Below are 26422 nucleotides of genomic sequence, written 5' to 3' on the forward strand. Positions count from 1 at the left end.
ATAATGACGATATGTCGCCATGCGCGGACCATAATACATGCATTACAGCTTGTTTTAGCCTCTGAAAAAGTGAGGATGTCAACAAAGCCGCGGTGTTAGCTCCCTTGCATCAACGTTACATGTGTTGCCAAATCTATAAATAGGACGATCCAGATCAAAATGAAAATTAACATATCTCAACATTGAAGGGGTCCTAGACCACAATATTTTGCAGGGAACTTAATTTAGCATGTCTCCAGCTGTTGGTAAAGCAATTAGCGTGTATAGTCATCGAGTACATTATGATGCCTTTAAGGAAAGAAAGGATATAAGCGAAGAAAGTGCTGGTGTGTGTGTATGTGTGTGTGTGTGTGTGTGTGTGTGTGTGTGTGTGTGTGTGTTTTGTGTGTGTGTGTGTGTGTGCGTGTGTGCATGCAGGTATGCGTGCGTGCGTGCATGTGTGTGTGTACATGTGTGCGCGTGCACACATGGGTGCATGCGTGTGTGTCTGTGTGTGTGTGCGTGCATGTAAGTGTGTGTGTGTGAAAGGTGACAGACAGTATTTCAGGTAAAAATTAAACTACATGTACTAGAGATGGAAACAAGCAATCACATGCTGATACTGATAGTACAGACTTCACACCAAGAACAATACAACTGAAAATAACAAACAAAACAGCACTGGGATGACTGGGGCAAAAGGTGCAAAATATTTGGGCTGCTGGGCAGGAAAAACTTCATAACTGGGTGGTAAACGGAGTCGCCTGGTCGGTCTTGTTGAAATTGAGGTTTGTTTGTGATTGTAACCAATCTGACCCCACTACTCGTTCCCACCCAGTCAGTAACTTTTTAGTGCACAGCAGCCCTGGTCTGCAAGTCTATGACAAGAACCATTTTATTTGTCTATTACATTTCACAAAAGGGACCTTGGGTACTGTGGTAGCTTTTTTTCAGACCTCTAACATGAGGAGGATATTTTGACCTGAATAGTGAGGGAGTTTTCAAATGGAGGTAAATTCAAAAAATAATTCAGGAAGAAAAAAATTGAGAAAGCAAAAGTGGACATAAATTAGAGCCTTGTTAGTTTATCTGACTACAGAAACTAAGGAGGAGAGTTGGGCAAAAATATAACAATCCATCAACAGAAATGACAGTTGTTAATGTGAAGGTTATAAAGCTGCTATGAAGCAAAAGGCCTGAGACACCTGGCAGTACTGCTATGAAGCAAAAGGCCTGAGACACCTGGCAGTACTGCTATGAAGCAAAAGGCCTGAGACACCTGGCAGTACTGCTATGAAGCAACAGGCCTGAGACACCTGGCAGTACTGCTATGAAGCAACAGGCCTGAGACACCTGGCAGTACTGCGAGGAAAGGAAAATGAGAAGCAGGGGGGAATTAGCAGTATAAATCACTGTCTGTTAAGTACAGTGGAACCCCCTTTCAAGACCTCAAAAAATAAAATCTGACAACATTTCTTTTCTTTCTTTATTTGGTGTTTAACGTCGTTTTCAACCGTTCAAGGTTATATCGCGACGGGGAAAGGGGGGGGGGGGGGGGGGGGGGGGGGATGGGATAGAGCCACTTGTGAATTGTTTCTTGTTCACAAAAGCACTAATCAAAAAATTGCTCCAGGGGCTTGCAACGTAGTACAATATATTACCTTACTGGGAGAATGCAAGTTTCCAGTACAAAGGACTTAACATTTCTTACATACTGCTTGACTAAAATCTTTACAAACATTGACTATATTCTATACAAGAAACACTTAACAAGGGTAAAAGGAGAAACAGGATCCGTTAGTCGCCTCTTACGACATGCTGGGAAGCATCAGGTAAATTCTTCCCCCTAACCCGCGGGGGGTAGCTGACAAAATCAGGTCCTAAAAGCAAGGGAATCTTACACTGGGGGTAGATTTACACAGGTTGTGAACACAAAGTCTAAGAAAGCAGGATCTTAATAGGGAGGAAAGTCTTTAAATTGGGGGTCTTAAAAGGGGTTCCACTGTAGCACAGTGCTAACACACAAATCCCAAAGGGAAGAAAAGATAAAAGGTGCCTTCCTTATTCCTGTGAAAACCCTTGAGTACACCACCACAGTTTTGGTTTTTTTTCCTGTTTTTTTTCCCCCGTCTTTACACCTGTTCCTTGTCCCGGTGTGCTCTCACGCCGCCCCGTCCCTGCACTCACTGCCCCATCCACATCTGAATTTCGTTCCGCTGCCAGACTTGTCGATTTTACAGACGCTCCAGGGTGGGGGATGTCGGGTCGCTGCGGTGGGCTACCCTCGGAAGATGACACTGCACTTCTGCTGAGTCACTTCGACGGTGTTCAGTAGTGGGTCTGTCCCGAGCTAACGGACGCAGCCCACTACCTACTATGCCCCCTACTAACGACATTGACTGTTAAGTCGCGGAGCCAGACTGAGTGAGCGTCCCCTCCAGAGAGCAGACCGCCACCACGTCCCTCCATCGACCCCCCCACAACGTCACACGTTGAAGACTGACAGCAGAACTACTATTCAGGGAAGGATCGAACAGGAACACTGAGACCAAGGTCACCACGAGAGCTCACAGTTCTGTTTTAACATTAACATGGTAAAAGGGAATTCCTTCCACTTGCATATATACCAAAACTCAAGTCAACAGCCCGGCTCGTCCATACTCAGAGTGGAAAAAGATCTGAATTTCTTTTGTTACATCTGCAAAATTTAGCCCAACAAATCTCACTCTGTACAGGGAGGGAGTCATACATTGGTGGGTCTTGAAAGGGAGATTGCACTGTAGAAGGGGGGGGGGGGGGGATTCAGGGTCCACAGGCAAAGAGAGGTTATGCAGGTGAGGGTGAGATAACCAGTGTTACAATACGATAACAGACCTGGGCTACCTGTCTCACAGTACTTGCGCAGCAGCAGCTCATACACGCCCGACACCTTGTTGCAATCCGAGCTCCTGGACCCGCCGAACAGCGACTTGAGGGCTCTGAAACCAGGGCTGTGTGTTGAGGCAACGGAGCGTAACCCACGCAACCACCACAACCACATCCACAACCGTGCCACGGATGAACACTCACAAATCACAACACCATGCAAAAGCTGGGAATGATAGGGATTAATTGCGGTGGATGAAATGAAGTAAAGAAATTAAATGTGCTGTTCGTTGGTTTTTTTCCTAAAGAAAAGAATTGTGCTGTTTTTTTCTAAAAGAAATTAAATGTGCTGGAGGTTTTTTTTCTGAAAGAAATAAAATGTTTTTTTTTTGTGTTTGTTTTTTTAAGAAATGAATTGTGCTAGCTAGGGTTGTTAGTTTTCTAAAAGAATTGAAATGCGTTGATTTTTCTAACAAGAACTGAGTGCAATCCACCCAACACAAGGACAGTTTGTGGCTGAATTTCCTATGTAAAATGGAATCACATGTTTTAATCTACTGACGCATGAAATGACAGACACCATGCATTTATGGGTATGTTCCGCCCATGAATTCCATGCAAATGAAAAATATGGCATGAAGAAACACAAAATTGAATACCGAAACAAGTTTTCACAGCATTTCTTTTCCAAGAACATTTCAGCATCAAAATACATGTATTATGAAACATCATTAACAGTTCTCAGTAACCAAAAAGTACTAAAACTGCAAATTAGAAATTTAAATATATTTTTAGAATGCTACTCTGAATTAAAGGTAAACCATCACAGATACTGTCAGGCTTTTACACACAGTACAAACACCCTTTCATTTAAACACTCATCGCTTGAGAACATCCTAGGTGCCCTCCGTAAAGAACAAGCAATTTTCAAAGAATTTATTTTTGCGTGGTTTAGCTTACCCCTAAGCCATCGTGAACCCGTGTGATCCAGTTTCCCTTTTTCACAATGTAGTCGTCAGTTAGTAATTTGAATGCGACTCGATGTGAGCTTATCTACAATAGCACGTTATGTACCGAGACTGACTATGCACGAAACAAACGGCTGTGGTTCACAAGAACTCTAGCGATGGCTTTTGACTGTTCAGAGGAACTGGCGATAGGCATAAACCGTCGTCTGCTACGAGAACCACGACCTTGCGTGACCCTGCTTCCGGGCTTTTCTTTTTTCAAACTTTCAAAACTTCGAATTGTACTGATCTTGTCTTGATGAAAAAAGAATTCTTTTATGATTTAAAAATGTTTGTGTAACAAGCTGTCAATTTATTATTTAGATTTTAAAAGTTCGGTCTAGCGCCAAAACGCACCACGGTCCGATTGTCCGAGAGACAATCCGCAAAATTAATTCTTTAAAAATTGCTCGCTCTTTACGTAGGGCACCTAGGATGTTCCCGTTCCGTGAGTGTTTAAATGAAAGGGTGTTTGTACTGTCTGTAAAAGCCTGACAGTATCTGTGATGGTTTACGGGAGGCTTACTGTGCCTTTAAACTGTCTTTGCAGCATCAAAACCATAACAGAAAAAAAATATGGGCGAAACAAATAAGGGAAAAGACAATTCCTAGTACCTATACTTGCATTTTTACTTATGACAGTAGCTCTTACTGACTGCACTAGATATTTTTCAGAATGAAAGAGAATGTGTGGATGGGGGTACCCGCAAACAAAAGTAGGGGGGACTGTGTGAAGAAAATGAAGGGGGGGGGGGGGGGGAGAGATCGAGTGAATGGGGGGGGGGGGGGGGGGACTGTGTAAGCAGAGGACAGCATGCATACAGCATCCACTGACCTTGGTGCGGAGATTTTGGTGTCGCGGGGATGGATCACCAGAGTCAGGTCTTTGGTCACGCAGGCCGGCTGGGGGCAGTTCTCCATCTGAAAGGCAAGTTTTCTTTCATCAGGGAAGCTGCTACATTTTATTTTTTTCTGCATATTTGCCAAAATGGCAATGAAAGTTTCCACAATAGACGATTTTCAGAAATAACTCCCTGGGCAAGAAAAAGATCCTGTAATCCATGTCAGAGTTCGGTGGGTTATAGAAACACGAAAATACCAAGCACGCATCCTTCGAAAGCAGCCTATGACGCAGCCTAAATGGCGGCGTAAAAATGGTCACAAACGTAAAAACACACTAGTGCAAAAACATGAGTGAAAGTGGGAGTTTCAGCCCATGAACAGAGAAGAAGAAGAAAGGCGTACCTCCATGTATGCGGAGAGCGTCATGTAAACGTTCTCTCCACTGGGCGTGACGCGGTTCAGCAGGGGGGTGTCGTGCAGAGAGCTGTCCCATGCAGCCTCAAACTGGAAAAACACCCTGAAACACACAGTTCTTTATCTTTATTATTCTTCCAATGGTATTGATTATTTGTGGTTTGTATCAAGAAAGCAAGCATACTGTCAGAAATGTATTCACTTTTCTTTCAAATGCATGTGCAATATGCACGACAACAAACCAAAAATTAAATGAATGTAAATAAAGAACTTAACTCATTGTCTCCCAGGTACGGATATATCCATACCCACTCATATGGCTCTATCTGACCAGGTACGGATATATCCGCTCAGACTGTTAGCTTCAGTCGCTTCCTGTAACGTCCATCTAACGCCTGCATTCCAGCGTGTTGATACAGTTACTACAAAGTTACTACAATTCTGAGTGACCTGCTGCAGCACAGCTGGTCTCAGCTAAAAAAAAACTTGGTCAACATAGCTGGGGTAGAAAGTGTTAAACGAAAAGACGATCTCTGATGTTCTGTGTTATTCTGTTACCTGTGCTCATACTGGCTTTGTCTTTGTTCAAGCAGTACATCTTTATATGCCGGTTCAGTGTCTTCTTGGCTAGAAAACATAAAACACTGAGTAACTACCTGACCAAACAAACAAAAACAACAGATGCAAAAAATGTTTTTGTGCGACAGCATCTGAAAGCAACAGATTCATCGCTCATGCTGCGACAGTGGAACCCCTCTTTTAAAAACAACAATTTAACACTTTCTACCCCACCTATGTTGACCAAGTTTGTTTAGCTTAGACCACCTGTGCTGCAGCAGGTCACTCTGACTAGTAGTAACTGTGTAATAACTGTGTATCAACACGCTGGAATGCAGGCGTTAGATTGACGTTACAGGAAGCGACTGAAGCTAACAGTCTGAGCGGATATATCCGTACCTGGTCAGATAGAGCCATATGAGTGGGTACGGATATATCCGTACCTGGGAGACAATGAGTTGAGATTTCCTCCTTTTCAAGACCGTGATTTTTCATATTTTCTGTTCATAATATCTGTAAATGTACCCCCATTGTTAGACTCCCTCCTTTTCAAGACCTGATTTGCTCAGATTTGTGGCGGTCTTGACAGGGGGGTTCCACTGTTCAACTTTCAATGCAATATGTCGCAGTCTGGTCACAGTCTGGTCGCAGTCTGGTCACAGTCTGGTCACAGTCTGGTCACAGTCTGGTCACAGTCTGGTCACAGTCTGGTCACAGTCTGGTCACAGTCTGGTCACAGTCTGGTCGCAGTCTGATCGCAGTCTGGTCACAGTCTGGTCGCAGTCTGGTCATAGTCCGGTCAGTCTGGTCACAGTTTGTCACAGTTTGTCACAGTCTGGTCACAGTCTGGTCACAGTCTGGTCACAGTTTGTCACAGTTTGTCACAGTCTTGTCACAGTCTGGTCACAGTCTTGTCGCAGCAGTCTGAGCTCCTACCTGTCGTCATTGGAGTACTGCAGGAAGTGAGCGGGGAAGAGGGAGAGGGACAGCACGGTCTCCTCCGAGTCCGAGTCGCGGTACTCCTGCGTGTTGCGGATTCGACCCACCACCAGCTCCTTCACATCCTTCCAGCAGAAGTCGGAGCGTTTGTCGTGGACCAGCGTGATGCGCATGCGCCGCTGGATGCCCTGGTGCAGCATGAAGGTGCCGCGGGTTGGCATGTCTCCCTCGTGGTCCACAACCACTGGCACGTACCTGTGGGAAAAGGTAAGGTAAGGTAAAGTAAGGACGTAATGTATTAGGTAAGGTAAGGAAGACAGAGAGACAAACATGTATGAAACAGAAAAAGAACTTATCTCAAGATCGTGTGGCTCGCTTGCAAAATGCTGGGGAGGTAGTGATCAAGGATTAAAACACACTCACACACACACACACACACAAACACACACACAAACACACACACACACAAACACACAAACACACACACACACAGACACAGACACAGACACAGACACAGACACACACACACACACACACACACACACACACACACACACACACACACACACAGAGTGACACCAAGATATATAAACACTCAATTACTCTCCATTGTGCGCCAGTTCACAGATAGGTAAGGTAAGGTAAAATAAGGTAAGGTAAGATAAGGTAAGATAAAGTAAGATAAGGCATTCCCATAAACATATTTGATCATAGGGGAGTCAGATGTTAGAGATCTCAACTTGTTTAAGGCCAGCTTTATGAGCAGTAGTACACACACACACACACACACACACACACACACACACACACACGCACGCACACACACAGACAATTACTTACTCTCCATTGTGCGCCAGTTCACAGATCTCAAACCACACCAGCAGGTCACAGTGAGAGCACACGGGACTAGAGCTGAAACACATCACCACACACATTCAGCTTCACTCATGTGTCTTGATTACTTAATAGACAATTTTCGGATATAACTCTCTGGGAACACAGAAGAAGAAGAAGATAGATATAACTCTCTGGGAACACAGAAGAAGAAGAAGAAGATAGATATAACTCTCTGGGAACACAGAAGAAGAAGAAGAAGATAGATATAACTCTCTGGGAACACAGAAGAAGAAGATAGATATAACTCTCTGGGAACACAGAAGAAGAAGATAGATATAACTCTCTGGGAACACAGAAGAAGAAGAAGATAGATATAACTCTCTGGGAACACAGAAGAAGAAGAAGAAGAAGATAGATATAACTCTCTGGGAACACAGAAGAAGAAGAAGATAGATATAACTCTCTGGGAACACAGAAGAAGAAGAAGAAGATAGATATAACTCTCTGGGAACACAGAAGAAGAAGAAGAAGATAGATATAACTCTCTGGGAACACAGAAGAAGAAGAAGATAGATATAACTCTCTGGGAACACAGAAGAAGAAGAAGATAGATATAACTCTGTCAAATGTTTATAGGTTGTGGAAGAGCAGAAAAGCAAGGTGAACAAAGAGAAAGCAACTCATCCACAACCCATAAAAACCCTACAGAGTTATTTCCAAAATTCGTCTATTTACAGTTTTTGATGACATGTTCACTTGTTTGTGCACAGTACACTCTGTTAACTGAACGTGTTTATCTGATCATTCAGTGTGCAGTCCTCCCAAAACCCCGAGCATACACCGATTAACAGTTCCGCGGCCATTTTAGATTCGCACATGCGCACATCTTTTTCTACGAGCACTTTTGCTTCTTCTTCCTCTTCCGGTATCCGCAGATAGTTTTTTCGAGAGTTTTTTCGTCTTCTTCCTGTTCCTGTTGATTTGAGAAAGCGTAGATTCAGTCGGCAGAAAGTGCAATTTTGTGGTCTTCCAGCCCTGAAGTTGCTTTTGAGTGTTCGAAGAAAGAGTGTAAAAGTTCTAAGGATTACATCGGGCACACAAAAACGCAATTTTCCTTTTTTCCCCCCTTTGATTTGAACGCGTGAGCAGATCGTTATTTGCGAGTATGTTTATACGTCTTCCTTTTCCGCTTTCCTTCTTCGTTCAATGTAAACGCTGAAACTGTTAACTGGTGTATTACCCCGCTTCCCATCACCTCCATCCAAACCCAACCTCCACTCTCCCCATGTTAAAACCCTGGACTTTTTAGTGTTGACACACTCAGATTACCTTGAAAACACAGCAATTAGTCTTATAACTGAAGCAGAAATATTTCTTTTATTGAAAATCATCTGGTAATTACAATAACTGTAAGTAATTGAGTTAGCAAACTGTATGCATGTGTTTTAACATGTATGCTGTTACAATAAAAAACATTTTTGCAAACATGTTAAAAGCATCAAACAAAAATGATTTAAGTTCCTTTATCTTCATCTGATGCTGTTAGCCCTCAAAGAACACAAATAAAATATAGTGATGAAAATAAAAGTCATTTCAATTTAAAGAATAGATCCATAAAAAATCCAGACATAACAATTGTAGAAACGTACTACAAGCTTTCTCGTACATTTGCACACAGTAAAACAACCGAAAGATAAAACAAATCAAACTGTCAAGCAAACTAGACCCAATTAAGGTACAGAAAAGTCAGATAATTGTGCAGAATAGGTATGAGTATGCCAGGTCTGTATAAACCCATCATTTTTCACATTTAATGTTTTGTTAGACTCACTGAATTAAACACAGTTGATTGGTGATAATTATGAGCTTCTTTTGATCAAATGTTTCTGTGTTTTAACATGCAGATCAAACACACACACACACACACACACACACACACACACACGCCATCACTCTCTTTCCATGGTACACAAACATGCATTATATCTACACATGTACATACATGCATTGGCTAATTTCAAAAGTTTTTTTTAACCAGCACCAACAGTTTAGTAACAAAGCAATTATCTAGCGTCTAAAGCAGAACCAATAAAAAATTAAAAAAATTGACAGAACAGACTACTAAAAAGAACTTGTACATTGCTTTTCAAAATAAGAATTGAAACAAATCTGGCTGAGATCGATACATGACTTCCAAACTTCTAAAATAAAACAAATGTCATGTTTTGTCTTACTTTTGAATACAAAAAGCGCTTAAGATAAATACATTTTGTTCTTTAACTTCACCCTGCTTTCATAACAGATAACTGTGAATGTTTTATTTTATTTTATGCATATTGATTATTCTGTGCAACCATACAATTTTAGCATTTAAAACAACAAGTAAACGACCATTTCAAGGCGTTTTGAATGCATTACAAAGTTGTTACAGCTGAGGGGCAATCAGGCGGTATGTAACCTTGTCCAACAAACAAACAAACACCTGTTAACGTTAAATTCAATAAATGCCTGTTTCTGTTCAAAAGAAAACGACAGCATTGAACACCGCAAGTGTTAGTATTGAGAATGAGATAGTTTTAAAGTCTGCTAAAGGCACAGTACGTCTTTCCCGTGAAAACAGTTACGCTAATTACCATCTCTGATCAGCCTAGGCTTTTACATGTAGGGATAAGACTATAGCGAAAATCAACACGTCCTGACACCTTCCCGTGTCAGTCAATTATGATGTTTTGATGGAGTAATTTTGCAGGTTGAAACTGGCTTAATTCATGAACAAGTTTTCTGGTATATACATGCCCAAGGGCAGGGACTCGCCTTAAATTAATACCCATTGTGACGGGTGCAATGGCTTTAGTGGATCAGACGCCAGTCTCCTAAGCGGAAGGTCGTGGGTTCTCCCAGGTTCACTTATGTGCAGACCTGCTAGTGCCGTATCCCCACATGCAAGTACAAGACCAAGTGCGCACGGAAAAGATCCTGTAATCCATGTCAGAGTTCCATGGGTTACAGAAACACGAAAATACCCAGCATGCTGAGTGAAAGCGGCGTATGGCTACCTAAATGGCGGGGTAAAAATGGTCATACAAGTGAAAGCCGTGGGAGTTTCAGTCCATGAACGAAGAAGAAGAATTACCCATTGTAAAATCCTTGCCAGATGTCAAACAATGAGCTGAATCGTTAGCACGGGATGGACTGTGTCCCTAAGACTTTTAAAACTAGCTCAAAGCATGCAATAATAAACATTCCCAAAGCCCCAAATAAATCCAACTCAAGCATTCCGCTCACCACCTGCATTGGTTCAGTTTGGGTATCTCCAAAATCAAGGATCTAAAAGAAATTGATTTTCAGTTATCAACTCAATAAATCAAAAATCCAATGCAAAACATAAGTTGCCGTTAATGTTTCTTCCACCACATGAGGGTTATAACCATAAGCATTTGAAGTTGTTATCATGAAATGAACTTTAGTGCGTCGTCAAACAAACAAGTGCCATTTCTTTTTCTTTTTTTTTAAATCGCAGTAATATGCTTTAAGCATGAATGCTTCCATCTTATATCTTCAAATAAACAAATTCAATAGCATTGAAATCAAAGTTTATTTTAGCATCAGTAATTATTGTGTAAATTAAGACTAAATATGTTTGATTGGCTCTAAGAAAAGTAATTTAAAATTCCGACCATTTGTTAAACTTCCATTTGATCTTATTGTTACAGAAGGGTGCTTATCACCATTCCTGCTATATTTTTTTATGCAAAGACTACGAGGTACTGGTAGCATTCACAACATACCTGTTGCGCTTCATTTTTTTCTTTGTTCCATCACTGTCTTTTTCACTGAAAATCAACAACATAATGTGTGCATAACTACATGACAACATCAAACATGAACGTGGTGCATTTCTGAAACAAAAGCACAAACACTGAAACAGAAGTTTATATTTACGAAATGACACAACATAAAATGAATAAAGAGTACACTCAAAAACTGAATCAGAATATATCACACAATACACAAAATATATCACACAATACACAAAATATATCACACAATACACAAAATATATCACACAATACACAAAATCTTTGAAAAGAAAAATACGTAACAAAGAGAACGTAAACCAACATGATGACCTCAGAACATCAATTTATTTCTGTCACTACTGTCTGGTGGTTTGTTTTTTAAACTGATTAATTCCTATTAGCTCAAGCAACTCTTTCCTCAAAGGAATAGCTCAGTGTGGAAGCTATTAACCTATCGCCTCCCAGAGCGCACAACACTGCCTGCTAGAAAATCAATATATGCAGATCCTGTAACAACTGTATTCTGCGCAGAAAGCAAAGAGTTAAGCTAAGGTTTACAAAATAGGGCCAAGAGAGGGATGTCAAGAGAGAGACGTCAAGAGAGAGATGCCAAGAGAGAGATGTCAAGAGAGAGATGCCAAGAGAGAGATGTCAAGAGAGAGATGTCAAGAGAGAGATGTCAAGAGAGAGATGTCAAGAGAGTGATGTCAAGAGAGAGATGTCAAGAGAGAGATGTCAAGAGAGAGATGTCAAGAGAGAGATGTCAAGAGAATGATGTCAAGAGAGATGTCAAGAGAGAGAGATGTCAAGAGAGAGATGCCAAGAGAGAGATGCCAAGAGAGAGATGCCAAGAGAGAGATGTCAAGAGAGAGATGTCAAGAGAGAGATGTCAAGAGAGAGATGTCAAGAGAGTGCCAGGAGGTTGGTTCCGCTTAACTTTTGCCTACTTCCGTTGCACGTCCTATACACTACACTCTCAGCACTTATGTTCCTCTGTTTCTCAGAATCAAGAGAGACATATATCTCATGACAGTGAGTAAAACTAGAGTAGCTTGTCAAAGTTCGAAAACCTGTTCATATTCCTCAAACAAAACGCTGTCACACACACACAAATACCTGCTGTTCCAATGCTGCATGTAGTGGCATAAAGCGTACAAAGCACAACAACAACAACACAAGCTGTGTACTCACGGTGAAGTCTCGATCAGGCCGTACTTGGGTGACGGCACCGGTTTGGACACAGGCAGGGATGATGGGAAACTGCGGCGTGGTGGTGGGCGTACGCTGAAAACACGATTTTCCTCCGATTAGAAACATTTAACTGCATAGAGTCAACTGAAGAAGTCGTGAAACGCGGAGTGCCTCAAGGATCGGGCTTGCACACACACACAAACACACACACACACACACACACTTGTGCATGAACGCACACACATACACACTGAACTGTTGGCGTTGTTACTTAAAAATTCTAGTCATCATTCCTGAGATGCTTTCCTCCCATCCAAACCTTGACGAGGCACAAAGACACAGAAATCAACACACACCACCATACGCAGACAACCCAAAAAACAGTCTTCTCACTGACAAGACTCGAAAACCAAACTCTTCATGGAACAGAGCACATGCTTGTGTGAAATTAAAAACTTCAGAGATACTGTTTTCTTCAAAGACAATGTACGTAAATAAGCGTCCGCTCAAGTTCATGTCCCCATTATTTTTCATTTTATTGTTGTATCATGTTCAAATTGAAATAATTTTATCCAAAAAAATTTTTCTTTTTTAAAAAACAAACATTTACAACAACACATGAAGATACTTACTACGGAGTTTCCCGGGCATGTTCATGCAGAGGGTGCTGTTGGTAGTGACCCAGAACCTCGAACACCAGGGGCTGTGTCTTGACGTAATCCACAAAGGACTTAGTCGTGGTGACAGTGAACTGCAACAAATGTACAAAATTAAACAGTCAAACCCTTGGTCTGAATTCCCCTTTCCATCCATGTAACCATCATGTAAACTTGCACACCCAGATGTGAGGAATGTATTTGTATTCTTGCAACATCTATAGCATGGCAAGACTTCTTTTTAATGACACCCCCCCCCCCCCCCCCCCCCCCCCCCCCTCTCTATCAAGATCTTCTCTTGTCAATTTTTTGGGTCATGAAGTCTGCAAATGTTAGCTCTATTTTTAGACTTCCTCTCTTTAATTTTTCATTACATTTTTTTTACTTCTATTTTCTAAGATTTTAGGTCTAAAACATGGCGGACCATAACAACATAATTAATCTAACATCTAAAAATGTAGATAAAAACGATAGGAATTCCTTTTAAATTCAGAAAAAATATATACATAAAGATGGCAGAAGAAACTACACAAGAGAGTGTAAACGACACTGATAAGACACCAGACTTACGTTCTGCACGTGGTAGAAGCCGAGCGGGGGCCCCTTGCCTGTGTTCTTCAGCGGCTCAGTGGAAAACGCCTCATCATGACGGTGCAGGAAGCTGTAACCAAAATCACTACGGTGTCAGTAAAGTGACAGTCATCCGACACAAACACTCATAAGCTTCAAGCAGACCTGCCAAGCCTTGTCAAGTCTCAACTTTAGATTTTTTTGGAATTTTCAGTGTAGCAAATGGTGTTTTAGTGCAGCATTTTCTAAAAATGTATTTCCACATCCGCATTTATGCCATCTTGCACAAGGATAGACATTTTTAATAAAGTTTCACGAGAATGCAGGAACATAAAATGCCCATTAGGGAATATCTGCAATGCCACTCCCTTCCCCCACACCCCTCCTCACACACAACCCCCCTCCTCCAACACCCTCCCCCCCCCCCCCCCCCCCCCCCCCCCCAAACAAACTGACTTGAACTGGCAGAAGATGTCAGCATATTCGGGTGAGATGCAGGAGGCCTGCAGCACGGTGACGCGGAACTGGAACTGCTGGCCCAGCTGTAGGTGATCCGGCAGATCCTTGGTGTCCATCTCAGGGCAGTAGTCATGGGGCACCCCCTCTCCACCGCCCTCTGAGAGAAACACAACATGCTAACGTTACTACCAGTCTTTGAGAGTTGATCAATCTTTATTTCACTGCCTTCTGAGAGAAACTGATCAACATGCTTCCGTTTCTACCAGTCTTTGAGAGTTGATCAATCTTTATTTCACTGCCTTCTGAGAGAAACTGATCAACATGCTTCCGTTTCTACCAGTCTTTGAGAGTTGATCAATCTTTATTTCACCGCCTTCTGAGAGAAACACAACACATTCCCATTACTACCCGTCTTTGAGAGATGATCAATCTTTATTTCACCGCCTTCTGAGAGAAACACAACACATTCCCATTACTACCCGTCTTTGAGAGTTGATCAATCTTTATTTCACCGCCTTCTGAGAGAAACACAACACATTCCCATTACTACCCGTCTTTGAGAGATGATCAATCTTTATTTCACCGCCTTCTGAGAGAAACACAACACGATACCGTTTCTACCGGTCTTTGAGAGTTGATGAAACTATATTTCACCGCCTTCTGAGAGAAACACAACACACTACAGTTACTACCAGTCTTTGCCATCATTCTATCTAGAGGACGACAAAAAAAGCTACAAGTTACTACAGATTAACCTCTTTTGATTTATCCGTGCAATTGGAACGCTAAAGAAAATTACGTCTGTGACGGACAGGGCAATTAAAAAGAATAGAGAAATAGATCAAGAGACGGCAAGAAAAACTGAACAACTACAGGGGGGCTTGACAGAAATGTTCATTAAAAAGTTTTCACATGATTATTCCTTTACTTTGCACAATTCCTTCCTTAAACATGATCGAAAACCTTCCATTTCCGGGCCAGCTGCCAATCCTGAAAGAGATCCCTTGGCAACTGTGAGGCGTTAACACAAACGACGAGACCTGGCAAGTCTCATATCCTATTATGTCTGGTTGCAGACTCACTAATAGAAACATTATTGAATCAGTCCTCTTCTTCTTCTTTCCTCATTTACATGTATCAGTCAAAATATTAACTAGCTGCACATTTTACACAGACAAAACTGTTGATCTATATCGAACAGCCAGGATTAGGTAGATTGAGAGAGCAGGAGGATTGTCACTAACCAAAGGCGGCAGAATTCTCCATCCCTTGGCCTTGACCCTCCACGATACGCAGCTCTTCACGGGATGACACTACATCCTGCGGGGGACCTCCCTGCGAAACAAACTAATCCACATCATCTTACTTTGCAGATTTCATTACATACGCAGTATAATAAACACATATTTGGGCCAGATTCAAGCATTCATAACCACGCAAAAACAACAACCACAAACAAACAACAGCACATACACAAAAATAACACACACAAAAACAAACAAACGAAGGTCAGGAATTTGTTTTGGCAATCAATTCTACATTTTTAATGTCCACTCCTCTTTGATAAACTTTGCCTTTACAAATTACATTGCTTACAGACCAATATGTATTCTGGCACAAATCATTGAAATGCTGAGAAAATATACAGTGTAGATTTGCTAAGTTTTAAGGCCACATGTACTATATTTGTTTTTTAAGTATTAATACACACCTGACAGAGTCTGCACTAAGTTGACACTTAAAAATAAATTCATCAAAAAGACCCAGGTTGGAACCCACATTGAAAGTGATGATCTAGTAATGAAGCCAGTGCCCTACCAACTGAGCTATTTCCCTGTCCCTCTAACGTCATTGTCCTTCAATGCTTCACATGGCTGTTCCCAGGGCTTCATTTCTGCCTCCTTAGCTGCAAGCAGGCTGAGCTATTTTTAGCACCCATCCTTTCCCCACAGCAGAGATAACACAGCAGCTGCTGGCTGGCTCAGTGCCAGACACTGAAGGCCCATCTTCCGGTGGGTGTAGCGCTGGAGCATTTGGGTATAACAAGCAAGCGAGCTTAACAATGTGCTGGCTGCAGCTGCTAATAGCCAAATGATTCCCTCTGCCTTGGCTATTTTTAACTCGCACTAAAATGCAAGCCAAGAACAGCCGTGCATGCAGACTGACACGCACTTTCCTGGTAAATTGACAGGGAAACATATAGGCCAAAGGCCTAGGCTAACAAACAAAGCACAGACTATATACTAACCTTGATGAAGTAGTCCTCGTCCTTGAAGTTGATCTTGGCATTGCCTGACTGTCTGACGGCTGTGGCCGCTGGGAAGTCCAGCATCTCCTCTTTTTCTGAAACAGATTAACAACCACTTAGCAATGTACAATATGATCATATCCTCTTGGGCCCAAAGTACAGACAAACAATGGGTACATTTTGGAAATAAAGTCTTAGCTTAATGTTATTATTAAGTTATGGGTTCTTATAATGTGACTCAAGAAAGAAATTCCTAAAGTAGTTTTGTACTGATACTTATAGTCAGCAAGTTTTGCAGCCAAAGACAGACAAATACAGTGGATAATACAAATTGCTTTGAAAAGTAGAAATGCCAAACTAATAAATCAGTACATATGCAAAACTGAGTTACATAAAGATCTGCAATCTCCATCCCATTGAAGCAATCTGACAGTGACACCTCCCTCTCTCTCTCTGCGAGCGGGGGGTCACGTGCAACATGGCGGCGAGCAAGCACTGCTCTGAGGGGGCTGCGATGTTTTCCAGACAATTTGATAGTTTCAAGTGACTCTCGGTGGCCAAATTTATAACAGTGGCATTCTAAGTGATCCTGGTATCTGAAGAAGTTATCAGTTCGTTTCATGATAGTGGCGAAGTCGAGAAATTTGGACATTTTCTGTGTGATACTGTGCATCAAAATAGGCCTACAGTTTCAAACCCAGTTGGAGTTCAGCTCATCCGTCATTTTCCAGTATTTGTGTATCTGTGCACCCGTGTAACCGTACCCGCACCCGCTGTGAGCGTGCATCAGTCTGTGACCCATATTCATTTCAACATCGGCAATCACGAGCATGACCTTGTAAACTTGTTGTGACCAGTTAGGCCTTGTCAACAATGCCTTCGTGTGCTATTAGTCACCGTGTGAAAACCGGTGTATGGACATGGACTCTGATCTCACTGCTGTATAAGAAAGCTGAGAGCTACAGTAGGCGCCGTATGTACCAGGGGATCAAAGCTGGTGGACTTGTGCTATCGCTGTTTTTCACTCTGACATTCCTGCAACTGGTTTGTGATGACGTAGGGGGCAACCCCAATGACAGTCCCGCGTACATGGTGGCAGTGATGTCATACATGAGGGACAGGAGAAAGTGGTCCAGTGCCAGAGTCCGCATCATCATCAGAGTGACTGTACACGGTCTATTACTCATCAACAGTGCCTGTGGCATGATCGTCTTCGTGGCTGCTCTTCTCTTGCTGGGGGGCGATATCGAGCAGAATCCTGGGCCCAATCCAAGCTCTCCTGCAAAATCGGCAAACAACAGCGAGGGGCGTGGCAGTCCAATGTCGATGACGTCACAGTTGGTGCCTATCCCGCCTGATTCCAGTGCCATGATGGATGCCCTTTTTCAACGACTGCAGCAGATGCACAACACTACAAAACAGGAGATCGTTGAATCACAGAACGCGGCTATGGACAGCTTGAAGAAAGACATGAAGACAGACATGAATGATCTGAAGGAGTCTCTGTCGTCACAACTTAAGGCTAGGACTGATAAACTACAGAATCAGTGTTCCAACCTGCAGAAAGAAAACAAAGACCTTAAAGGTATGATCAACGAACTTTCACTGAAATGTGACTCTCTCGAAAATCACAGTCGCAGAAACAACTTGCTGTTCTTCGGTGTGCGTAAAGACCTTGACAATGAAAGTTGGGGGGACTGTGAAGAGAGTGTGAGGGAGGTGATCAGCGAAGGGATGGGTATCAATGAGTTTGTTGACATCGAGAGAGCGCATCGTATAAAAGGTAACGCGATTGTGGTCAAATTGTTGTCCTACAAACAAAAAAGTCTCATTCTTAGCAAATCACGCAATCTGAAACGCACAGAGGACTTTAAGAATGTAACTGTTAGGGAGGACTTCTCTGCGCTAGTTAGGGCGAAAAGAAAGGGCCTGAGCACCAAGCAAACAGAGTTGTACGAAGCGGGGAAATACCCCAAAATGCGTTTTGACAAACTCGTTTCCTCTGAGGGCGTGTACACTTACGATCTTGAGAGAGAACTAGTGGTCAAGCTGAAGGAGTGGGAGGGGGCACCCCAGAGAGGCAAGCCAATTAGAGGGGATGATGTTCATGAAGAGAGGTTTGGCGGGGGTGCAGAGGGAGGTGAGGATGAAAACACACAAAGATCGATGTATGACTGGGGTTACGACCCCTTTGGCAACCCCTCTGCGGACTTCCCCCCACTCGATCGGCATCAACCCAATGACGACGAAGGGTCTCAGTTCGCTTTTGGCAAAGGCATGGAGTTTCCACCGTCACAGGGAGGCCCTGACACGTCGTCATCGGAGACACGTGCACGCCGCGACAGCCACATTCCCTTGCGCGTCATGAATAAAAGTCCCATGCAGCTACGTCAGCGCTCGGGGTCTAGGGCCAATCAGAATGACAACACGCAGCCAAAAATAAACTCGGCACTAGGCCTACAACGGGGAAACACCGCCCAGGGTAGAGGGCAAACTCAGCAGCAGGTCAGAGGTGGGAAAACTCCTGGGACAGGTGCAAGAGGGGGTAGAGGTAGGGGTGGCTCCACAAGCACAAACAGATAGGGGTGTGGCCAAGGCCCAAGTTCTATTCGCATTTGTACTTGGAATTGTGACGGTTGGTTACAAAAACTTGATATAAAGGATGTGATTGACTGTTTGCTAAGTTTTGACATTTTTTCATTGAATGAAACCGTCGTTGATTTTGATAATCGAGAGTACCCTGTGTTCAAAGACTATGATGTGCATGTTTCTAAGGCTGTCAGATTATCGCAGAGAGCAAGATGTTCGGGTGGTGTGATGGTTTTTGTTAAAAAACGATTGTCACAGCTAGTGAAACGCATTGATGTTAAATATAAACACACGGTTGTACTGGAAATAAATAAAACGTTGTTCGGTTCAGATAAGAATGTGTTTTTGATTTGCATGTATTTACACCCATATGACAGCAAATTTTGGGATGTTTCTGAATATGGCTATGGTATTGAAATTCTAGAACAATGCATTGTTGATTTGTTTGAATCTATTCATGAGGATTTCTCTTTGATTGTGTGTGGAGATTTGAATGCTAGAACAAGTTCGAATAATGCTGTGCCTGATGATAGTTTTGATGAGGATTGGAATAAACCCCCACAGAAATCAGCACAAATTAGGTATACCAAACATGAGCTGAAAATTTACTGAATTTGTACCTCCTGCCCAAAAATGTACTTCAAATGTACTTCAAATGTGCTGCAAAGAAAATTCAGTACATTTTAGGTACACTGAAAATGTACTGCAGTTTTGAACCAAGTTAGGTGGTATACTGAAAACATACCTCTATTGTACTGAAAACATACCTCGTTTAGACTTAACCACTTTTTGATGTACTGAAAATGTGCTTTTGTTGGACTTAGAAAATATTTTGTATGCTGAAAAAGTACTTCAATATGACTTACAAAACATTTTGTGTACTGAAAATGTGCTTCTTTTGGACTTAGAAAATATTATGTATACTGAAAACATACCAAAATAACTTAGCCATTTTTTGCCTGTACTGCAAATGTACTGCTTCGACTTTGTTACTTTTCATACTGCGAGTGCCAGTTGGACTTAGAAACATTTTGTGTACTGAAAATGTACGACAAACACTACGCCATTCAATCTTTCATCGAGCCATTTTCTCTAGCTGTCATCGATAGTGTAAATCAAATGCATATATATATATATATATATATATATATTTGACCATATGTTTCAGTTAACTTAAAGCAAGACATTACAATTTGCATCTACATTCTTAATGATATAGACGTTTGCCTTCTTCTTCCCCAAACATCCAGGTACCATTCAAACTGGAATAAATACACCAGTCAAAACACACATGTATACAATATTCTGCATTATTTATTTTAACAAGACGGCACAGTAAATTAACTTATTCAAAATGTTCAATTTTTCTTCTTTTTTTTTTATACCTAAAACACAGTTTAAACTTCAAAATAAGCAGAACATAAATATGTTGCTGCATCCACTGGACAAAAGAATGTGATTAAAAAAAACTTTAAAAAAACAACAACACCTTAGTGATTTGAAAACATTTCTGGTCCAAAACCTACTTTTCACTCTTGTCTGCATGGTGGCTAGTTCTAAAAATATCGCCCAATCAAATGAAAGGAGACAAAAGTACACCGCCATTTTTGAAGCTGCCTGCATGACTGAAACAGTGCGTGTCTGGAGTGGATATTTTCCCAGGAATGCATCATGAACGAAGCTTTTGAACTGGATATCTAAGTGTGGGATCAAAGTCTACAATAGTGTTGCAATGTTGAGATGCACAACTACTTCCATGCGAAAAGCCAGCCGGTCCTTTGACAACGTGGAGTTCTAACCATGGCTGACAGTGACACCTCTGGCTCAGAAACGAAACATGAAACATCCACTTTGCCTCCACCCGAATCGCAATGAGTGACTCACTCTCTTCACAAACCCTCTTCACTCTCGTTGGTAAGTAATTGTGTTGATTGTTTTGATACAGTGGTATTTTAACTTTTAGTGTAGCTATTGTGCTGACCCAGTGAGTCGAGTGACAGTGTCACTGTCAGATGAGATAATGGGACTGCAGTGGTAGTATGGCACGAAGACAAAGAAATACACATTCTTTACTCTTTTCAAACTTTCACTTACTGAAGTTACTGTTACCAATGCCACTAGAAATAGAACAGAACTTAGCTTTGAGTTTGAATTTGAGCACTTTAGTAATGAGTTATTGGCCATGGACATTCTTTATACTTTATAGAGCCTCACTTGCACCCACGAAGTGCTTGCATTGTCATTTGTAATATTGCCAACCAATTATTTCCTTCCATACATTTAGTATTTGAAAATTAGCAAGTTTAACTAATTGTTTCTCTTCAAAGTTAAACTAAAATAATCAAATGTTGAATTGTATATTAAGTTATTTACTATTAGTATTATGTTATTAGACAAAAGTAATAATAACTACTATGCTGGGTTTTTTTTTCAAGTATCCCCTGGATACATGTGCGCAGTGAAGAGTAGCAAATAAGCAAATCTATATTTGTTTTATTTATATTAGCTATGCAGTTGGCGTCGCTAGAGTCAGCGTCGCCAGTCACCACCACTACGACAAATATTCCTCAAAATCTAAACAACGAAGTGACTGTGGTAAGATGAACAAAGTTAAAATATTCCTCAATTTGCAGCGAGTGTTGCCAGTTAGTTTATTGCTTCATTCTTTGCTTGAAGCCTGATCCTTTCTGTGCATGTGACATTTAGAGCAGATCCTAATAGCAGCTAGTGTCTTTTTTTCAAAAGCCTTGAAAGTTGAATGTTCTCACGTGTTGCTATGGGATTTTTTTGTTTTAGCCTTCATATGACCTCGATGGTGCACCAACACCGCGTGCAACAGTAGCGGCTAAGGCGCCGAGATCAGGTAACTAATTATTCCCTATCAAAAAACAAGAAAGGTAAGTTTGTTGGAACGTTTGTTATTGACAAAACAATACATTCACAAATATATATTAAATTACAACAAACTACCGTTCTTGGATTTTGATTCTGAATTTTGGAACGTTGGCAGTCTTTTTGTTTTTGGATTTATTTAATTATTCCCTAACAAAATTATGATGTGTCTGCTCACTTTTTAAGTGCCGACAGTTTTGGTTAATGCTTTAGTAACATTTTTTATTTATACATGTGCATAATTGGTATTCTTTTTTTCAGTTCTAACCACAGAACCTGGCCTGCACTGAAGCCTGCAAGGCGAATGCAGCTGCACTGAGGGAGCAGGTCAAGGACCTGCAGGCCAAGGTCACTACTGACTAGCCTGGAGGCAAGACAGCGCGAGCTGGAGGGGGAGCTGATGGCCAGCTATGCTACACAAGGTATGTTAGGTATGATAGCTGCATACCTGCCAACTGCTACAATGTTTGGCGTAGCATGCTCCGATTTTGCAGTCATTGCTACGCCAAGCCAAAAGCTGCTATGCTCAACAACAAAATGACAAGCATCCAAAATGTTCACTTATCCCTTGACAATCAATAATGAACATAGCGTAACTAGCCAAGTACTGATGCCTGGGTACCACTCCGTTATGACTCGATGTTGTCCACGTGACTTGCTTAGCCATTTGTGAATTTTGTTGCAAGCATTCGCATACTGCGACTTCTGTCTTGTGTGTGGCGCACGTTAAATGTCAAAGCAGCACCGCCCTGATATGGCCCTTCGTGATCGGCTGGGCGTTAAACAAACAAACAAAAAATTCAGATCTATCACTGTAAAAGAAGGTTCTAAAAATTAATCACTATCACTTCTGGTACTTACAATCTTATAAAAAAAATCTTGATCTCTTTTAAAAAGTTAAAAATCTTGTTCGGGGGAACATCCCGGATCTGAAGCAGACAGAGATGCATTCATATTAATTAATTGCACAAGTGGTATTCTGCTGGTAAAGTTAAAGAAAAGACTTCAAGTACAGAGGTTTGGATGGATATTAATATTTTTCTTGCAGGCTTTAATTTGAATTATAATTTTGTCTGAACCTGCTGAATATATCATTTCAGCTTACACCGTGGCAAGCAATGAGGGCAGCTCGTGGGCGAGGATTAGGACGGTGCTGCGGAGCAAGCTGTCAGCAGCCATTTGTAAAGCTAAGAATTCGAAGTAACTTTTACGTTCTGATGTAATATATTATTGTGCCATGTGCCAGGACCTATGGTTGTTTGGATGTATGGACAGACTTTATTTTCTTTTAGATCTGTTTTCTTTTTTTCTCTGTGGTATATTTTTATCTAGTCACGTTCTGTTGTATGTACATCAAATTGTTTCTCTCCTAAAATTGGTTTGTGATTTCTAGTCATGCGTTTATCTAGTCACGTTCTGTTGTATGTACATCAAATTGTTTCTCTCCTATTATTGGTATGAGAGTTCTAGTCATATTTTGTCTGTGGTGTCTTTATGTGATCTCCACCCATGTTCTATGGTATGGAAACTTTGATGAGGGTTATTTTTTGCGTACTGACATATATTTTTTCCTTTCTATCCCCCCCTCTCCCCTCCACCCCCCTTCCCCCACCCCCTTCCCCCCTCCCCTCTCCCTCCCTCCCCCCACCCCCTCTCTCCCCCACCCCCTCTCCCTCCCCCCCACCCCCTTTTTTCTGTGGCTATTTTTATAAACCTCTGGGGAAGTATATTATTGGTATACTTTTAGTACATTTTTGGTATACCTCTGCAGCAGTACATAATCAGTATACTAATGGTACATTCTTTTTTCTGTGGCAATTTTTCTTAAACCTCTGGGGAAGTATATTATTGGTATACTTTTAGTACATTTTTGGTATACCTCTGCAGCAGTACATAATCAGTATACTAATGGTACATTCTTTTTTTCTGTGGCAATTTTTCTTAAACCTCTGGGGAAGTATATTATTGGTATACTTTTAGTACATTTTTGGTATACCTCTGCAGCAGTACATAATCAGTATACTTATAGTACATTCTTTTTTCTGTGGCAATTTTTCTTAAACACGTCACGGCCAATCCGGCCTCTCCCATAATGCAACAGAAAAAGGGGCGGGGCTTAGCAAAAATAGCACAACGCGTGGCACGCGATGTAAACACGAACAGGCCAAAGTGCACTGGGGACGCGGGGGCATCAGGGCGCTCTAATAAATCAGCTTCAATGTTTTTGTCAATAAAAAAAGCACAAGATAGTGTCCACAAGCTCTTTGTTTGGATTTCCTTCTCCTAAAAATGTTTTAACCTTTTGAACTTGGGCGTAAATAAGATCAATTTCCTCTCTCTCACCGCTAAACTGAATTTTACCATCTGGCTTTCTGTCTGTGCGAGAAGCATTTCTTCTTTTAACAGCTTCTTCAGAGTTTTTCACATATTTTCGTTTCTGAACGTGACATTTGTGATATCTTGCATATTGATTGCGTATTTTGTTTATATTTACAATACAATTGAACTTTCACACAGAGAACCTTTGTGTCAAAGAAATCAGTCACACACAGAGAAACAGAATAACAATGTCAAGGCTGTAGATGTCAGGCTAGTCAAACGGACAAAATGAAACTTAGTCTTGGTTGCTGTAACTCAGTCACCGCTATGATGGTACTTTCGCTGATATTGCAGAAAAACAACACAGAATCAGCCAAAACCGCGAACAATAAACAAGTTTAGTACGTCACAAGGTCAATGAACAGAATTCTCGAGTCAATTTTTGCATCAGACTCTGACTAAGTGAGTGGGGCAAGCGTCAAACACCACTAAAATGAGGAGGGAAATCTTGGCGCATTTTTTTGGCGGAATACTTGAACAAACCAATCATTTTCAAACTGACCAAGGACAAAAACAGGCTTGTGAACCGAATGGTGAGGGGGGAGGGTACCTCGAAATGTGTGGGTGATGATTTCACATCACCATTGCTGCAGTCTTAGTATAGTAGCTCCACCGACCACTGTCCCCTCCCCCCTCCCGTTCGTTCCCCCTTTCAACCCCCTACCACCTTGGAATAAACTGCAGAAGATCATTTGCATATCCTGGATTCTTCCATTTGTGTTGCCAGGGGCGACCCAAGATCCGAGACCCTTTGTTTCCCATGTCCATTTAGAACAAACCGAGTTTAGATTACCCCTTTCTGTTTTGAAAGTAAACTTGCCCATCCTGTGAGGCACTTTCAGGGACAGTAATTATAGTTAGCGGGACCATGTAGACGAAGTCAACGGTGATAATCTGCGTAGTGTATACGCATACTTTGGAACACGGTCTGTTATTCCACCCAGCGAGAGCCTCTAACACAATCAGTGTTGTCGACAGATGAAGGCGGGAATTCGAAGCCCTGAGTGTTTCACATTCCAACATCCGATGGTGATAGTAACTTAGTAAGGGCTAGGCTGCGGTCTGTAAGCTGTATTGCACTGACATCTCTTTCTGTCTGTGGAAATAAATGGCGAAATTTGATGTAACACTTCTCAACATTAACAGTGACCAGGAGAACGCAATAAGGAGACTATTTACTGAGAATCCGTGGCCATTTGAAACTCGAAGGTGTGTAATAAAAGATTCGACTTGTGTACCAAGAGGTGCTGGGCCATCATCGTGTGACCTCGAGAGGCTGTCTCTAGTACCGTTAGGGTGCAGACGTGGTTATCTGATCCTGATGAAAGCGGAGACACGGGTCCTAGTACAGGGCTCTCCTCTGGGGTAGGCCAGTGTGCCTTTTGTTTTTGCAGCCCTTGTGTGACAAATCATCGCCAGAGGTGGCTAGGTACAGGCCAATTGCCACACCGCAGGAATTCCGGCGTTAGAAAAGTACTCTACAAGAAGTATTGGTCCATGCTAGACCGATGCGGTGCTTGGAATTGTGCATTGTACTTGGCGAAAAAGACGTCTTCCTTACATCAAGACAAGTCCAACACGGGTAAACATTAGCCGAGAAATGATGCCCGACTGTGTGCTCAAATTAGTGAGAGAGCTTTATCCCAACCCCACAGGAATACCCTATCAAGGCCACAACTGGTGGTAAAGGTTAGTTGCATTTCTTTCTTCATATCCGATGTAACAAATACACATGCACCTGAGACAGCATGTTCTGGAACCAAATTGCCGCATGCCACGTGTTTTGCTATTTTTGGAACGCATGGTGTAAATCTGTGACGTCGGAGAGTGTTGACTCCGCCCTTTTCTTTGAACAAGATCCCCATTGAAATGTTTGTTTACAAATATCTTCTTTATTATGGAGAATTAACCTTATCTAAGCGCATAGGGCGGTAAATGTGTGAAAACCAGCTGTGTGAACAAAAAATCTGACACCGTAACTCATGCTTAACCGAGATATTAAAGAAAATGTAGGAGCAGTATTTGTCCGTTGCCTGCAAGAGGTTTGAAATGATTTGCCAACGCAGAAGGTCAGGCTCCTTATATACTCCTGCCGGGCCTTTAAACCTCTAAAGAAGTATATTATTAGTATACTTTTAGTATACTTCTGCAGCAGTACATAATCAGTATACTTATGGTATATTCTTTAACTTCTAT

General features: G+C 41.7%; 1 protein-coding gene and 1 long non-coding RNA gene across 7 annotated transcripts in view; one reads left to right on the forward strand and one right to left on the reverse strand.

Moving 5' to 3' along the window:
• Window positions 1-26422, reverse strand: part of LOC138978818 (kinesin-like protein unc-104) — a 110758-nt gene that overhangs the window by 18818 nt on the left and 65518 nt on the right. For 4 of the 6 annotated variants that reach the window (XR_011459818.1, XM_070351604.1, XM_070351598.1 and 1 more), the window contains 13 exons: window positions 16367-16461; window positions 15363-15465; window positions 14116-14275; window positions 13660-13750; window positions 13066-13184; window positions 12434-12526; window positions 11231-11275; window positions 10728-10769; window positions 7446-7517; window positions 6603-6860; window positions 5097-5211; window positions 4687-4772; window positions 2854-2957 (listed from right to left, as the gene is read on the reverse strand). Coding sequence is in view for 5 of the 6 variants with exons in the window: in XM_070351604.1 (XP_070207705.1) it covers window positions 2854-2957; window positions 4687-4772; window positions 5097-5211; window positions 6603-6860; window positions 7446-7517; window positions 10728-10769; window positions 11231-11275; window positions 12434-12526; window positions 13066-13184; window positions 13660-13750; window positions 14116-14275; window positions 15363-15465; window positions 16367-16461 (1383 nt within the window). In the remaining variant the exon portion in view is untranslated. The remainder of the gene's footprint in view (window positions 1-2853; window positions 2958-4686; window positions 4773-5096; window positions 5212-6602; window positions 6861-7445; window positions 7518-10727; window positions 10770-11230; window positions 11276-12433; window positions 12527-13065; window positions 13185-13659; window positions 13751-14115; window positions 14276-15362; window positions 15466-16366; window positions 16462-26422) is intronic. The other 2 variants (XM_070351603.1, XM_070351600.1) reach the window with 2 other exon arrangements.
• On the forward strand, window positions 20591-23390 carry LOC138978817 (uncharacterized). Its single transcript, XR_011459817.1, has 4 exons — window positions 20591-20869; window positions 21752-21818; window positions 22109-22269; window positions 22948-23390. It is a non-coding gene; the product is annotated as an uncharacterized lncRNA (long non-coding RNA).

The sequence above is a fragment of the Littorina saxatilis genome, linkage group LG10, assembly GCF_037325665.1.
Source record: "Littorina saxatilis isolate snail1 linkage group LG10, US_GU_Lsax_2.0, whole genome shotgun sequence".
Taxonomy (NCBI): Eukaryota; Metazoa; Mollusca; class Gastropoda; order Littorinimorpha; family Littorinidae; genus Littorina; species Littorina saxatilis.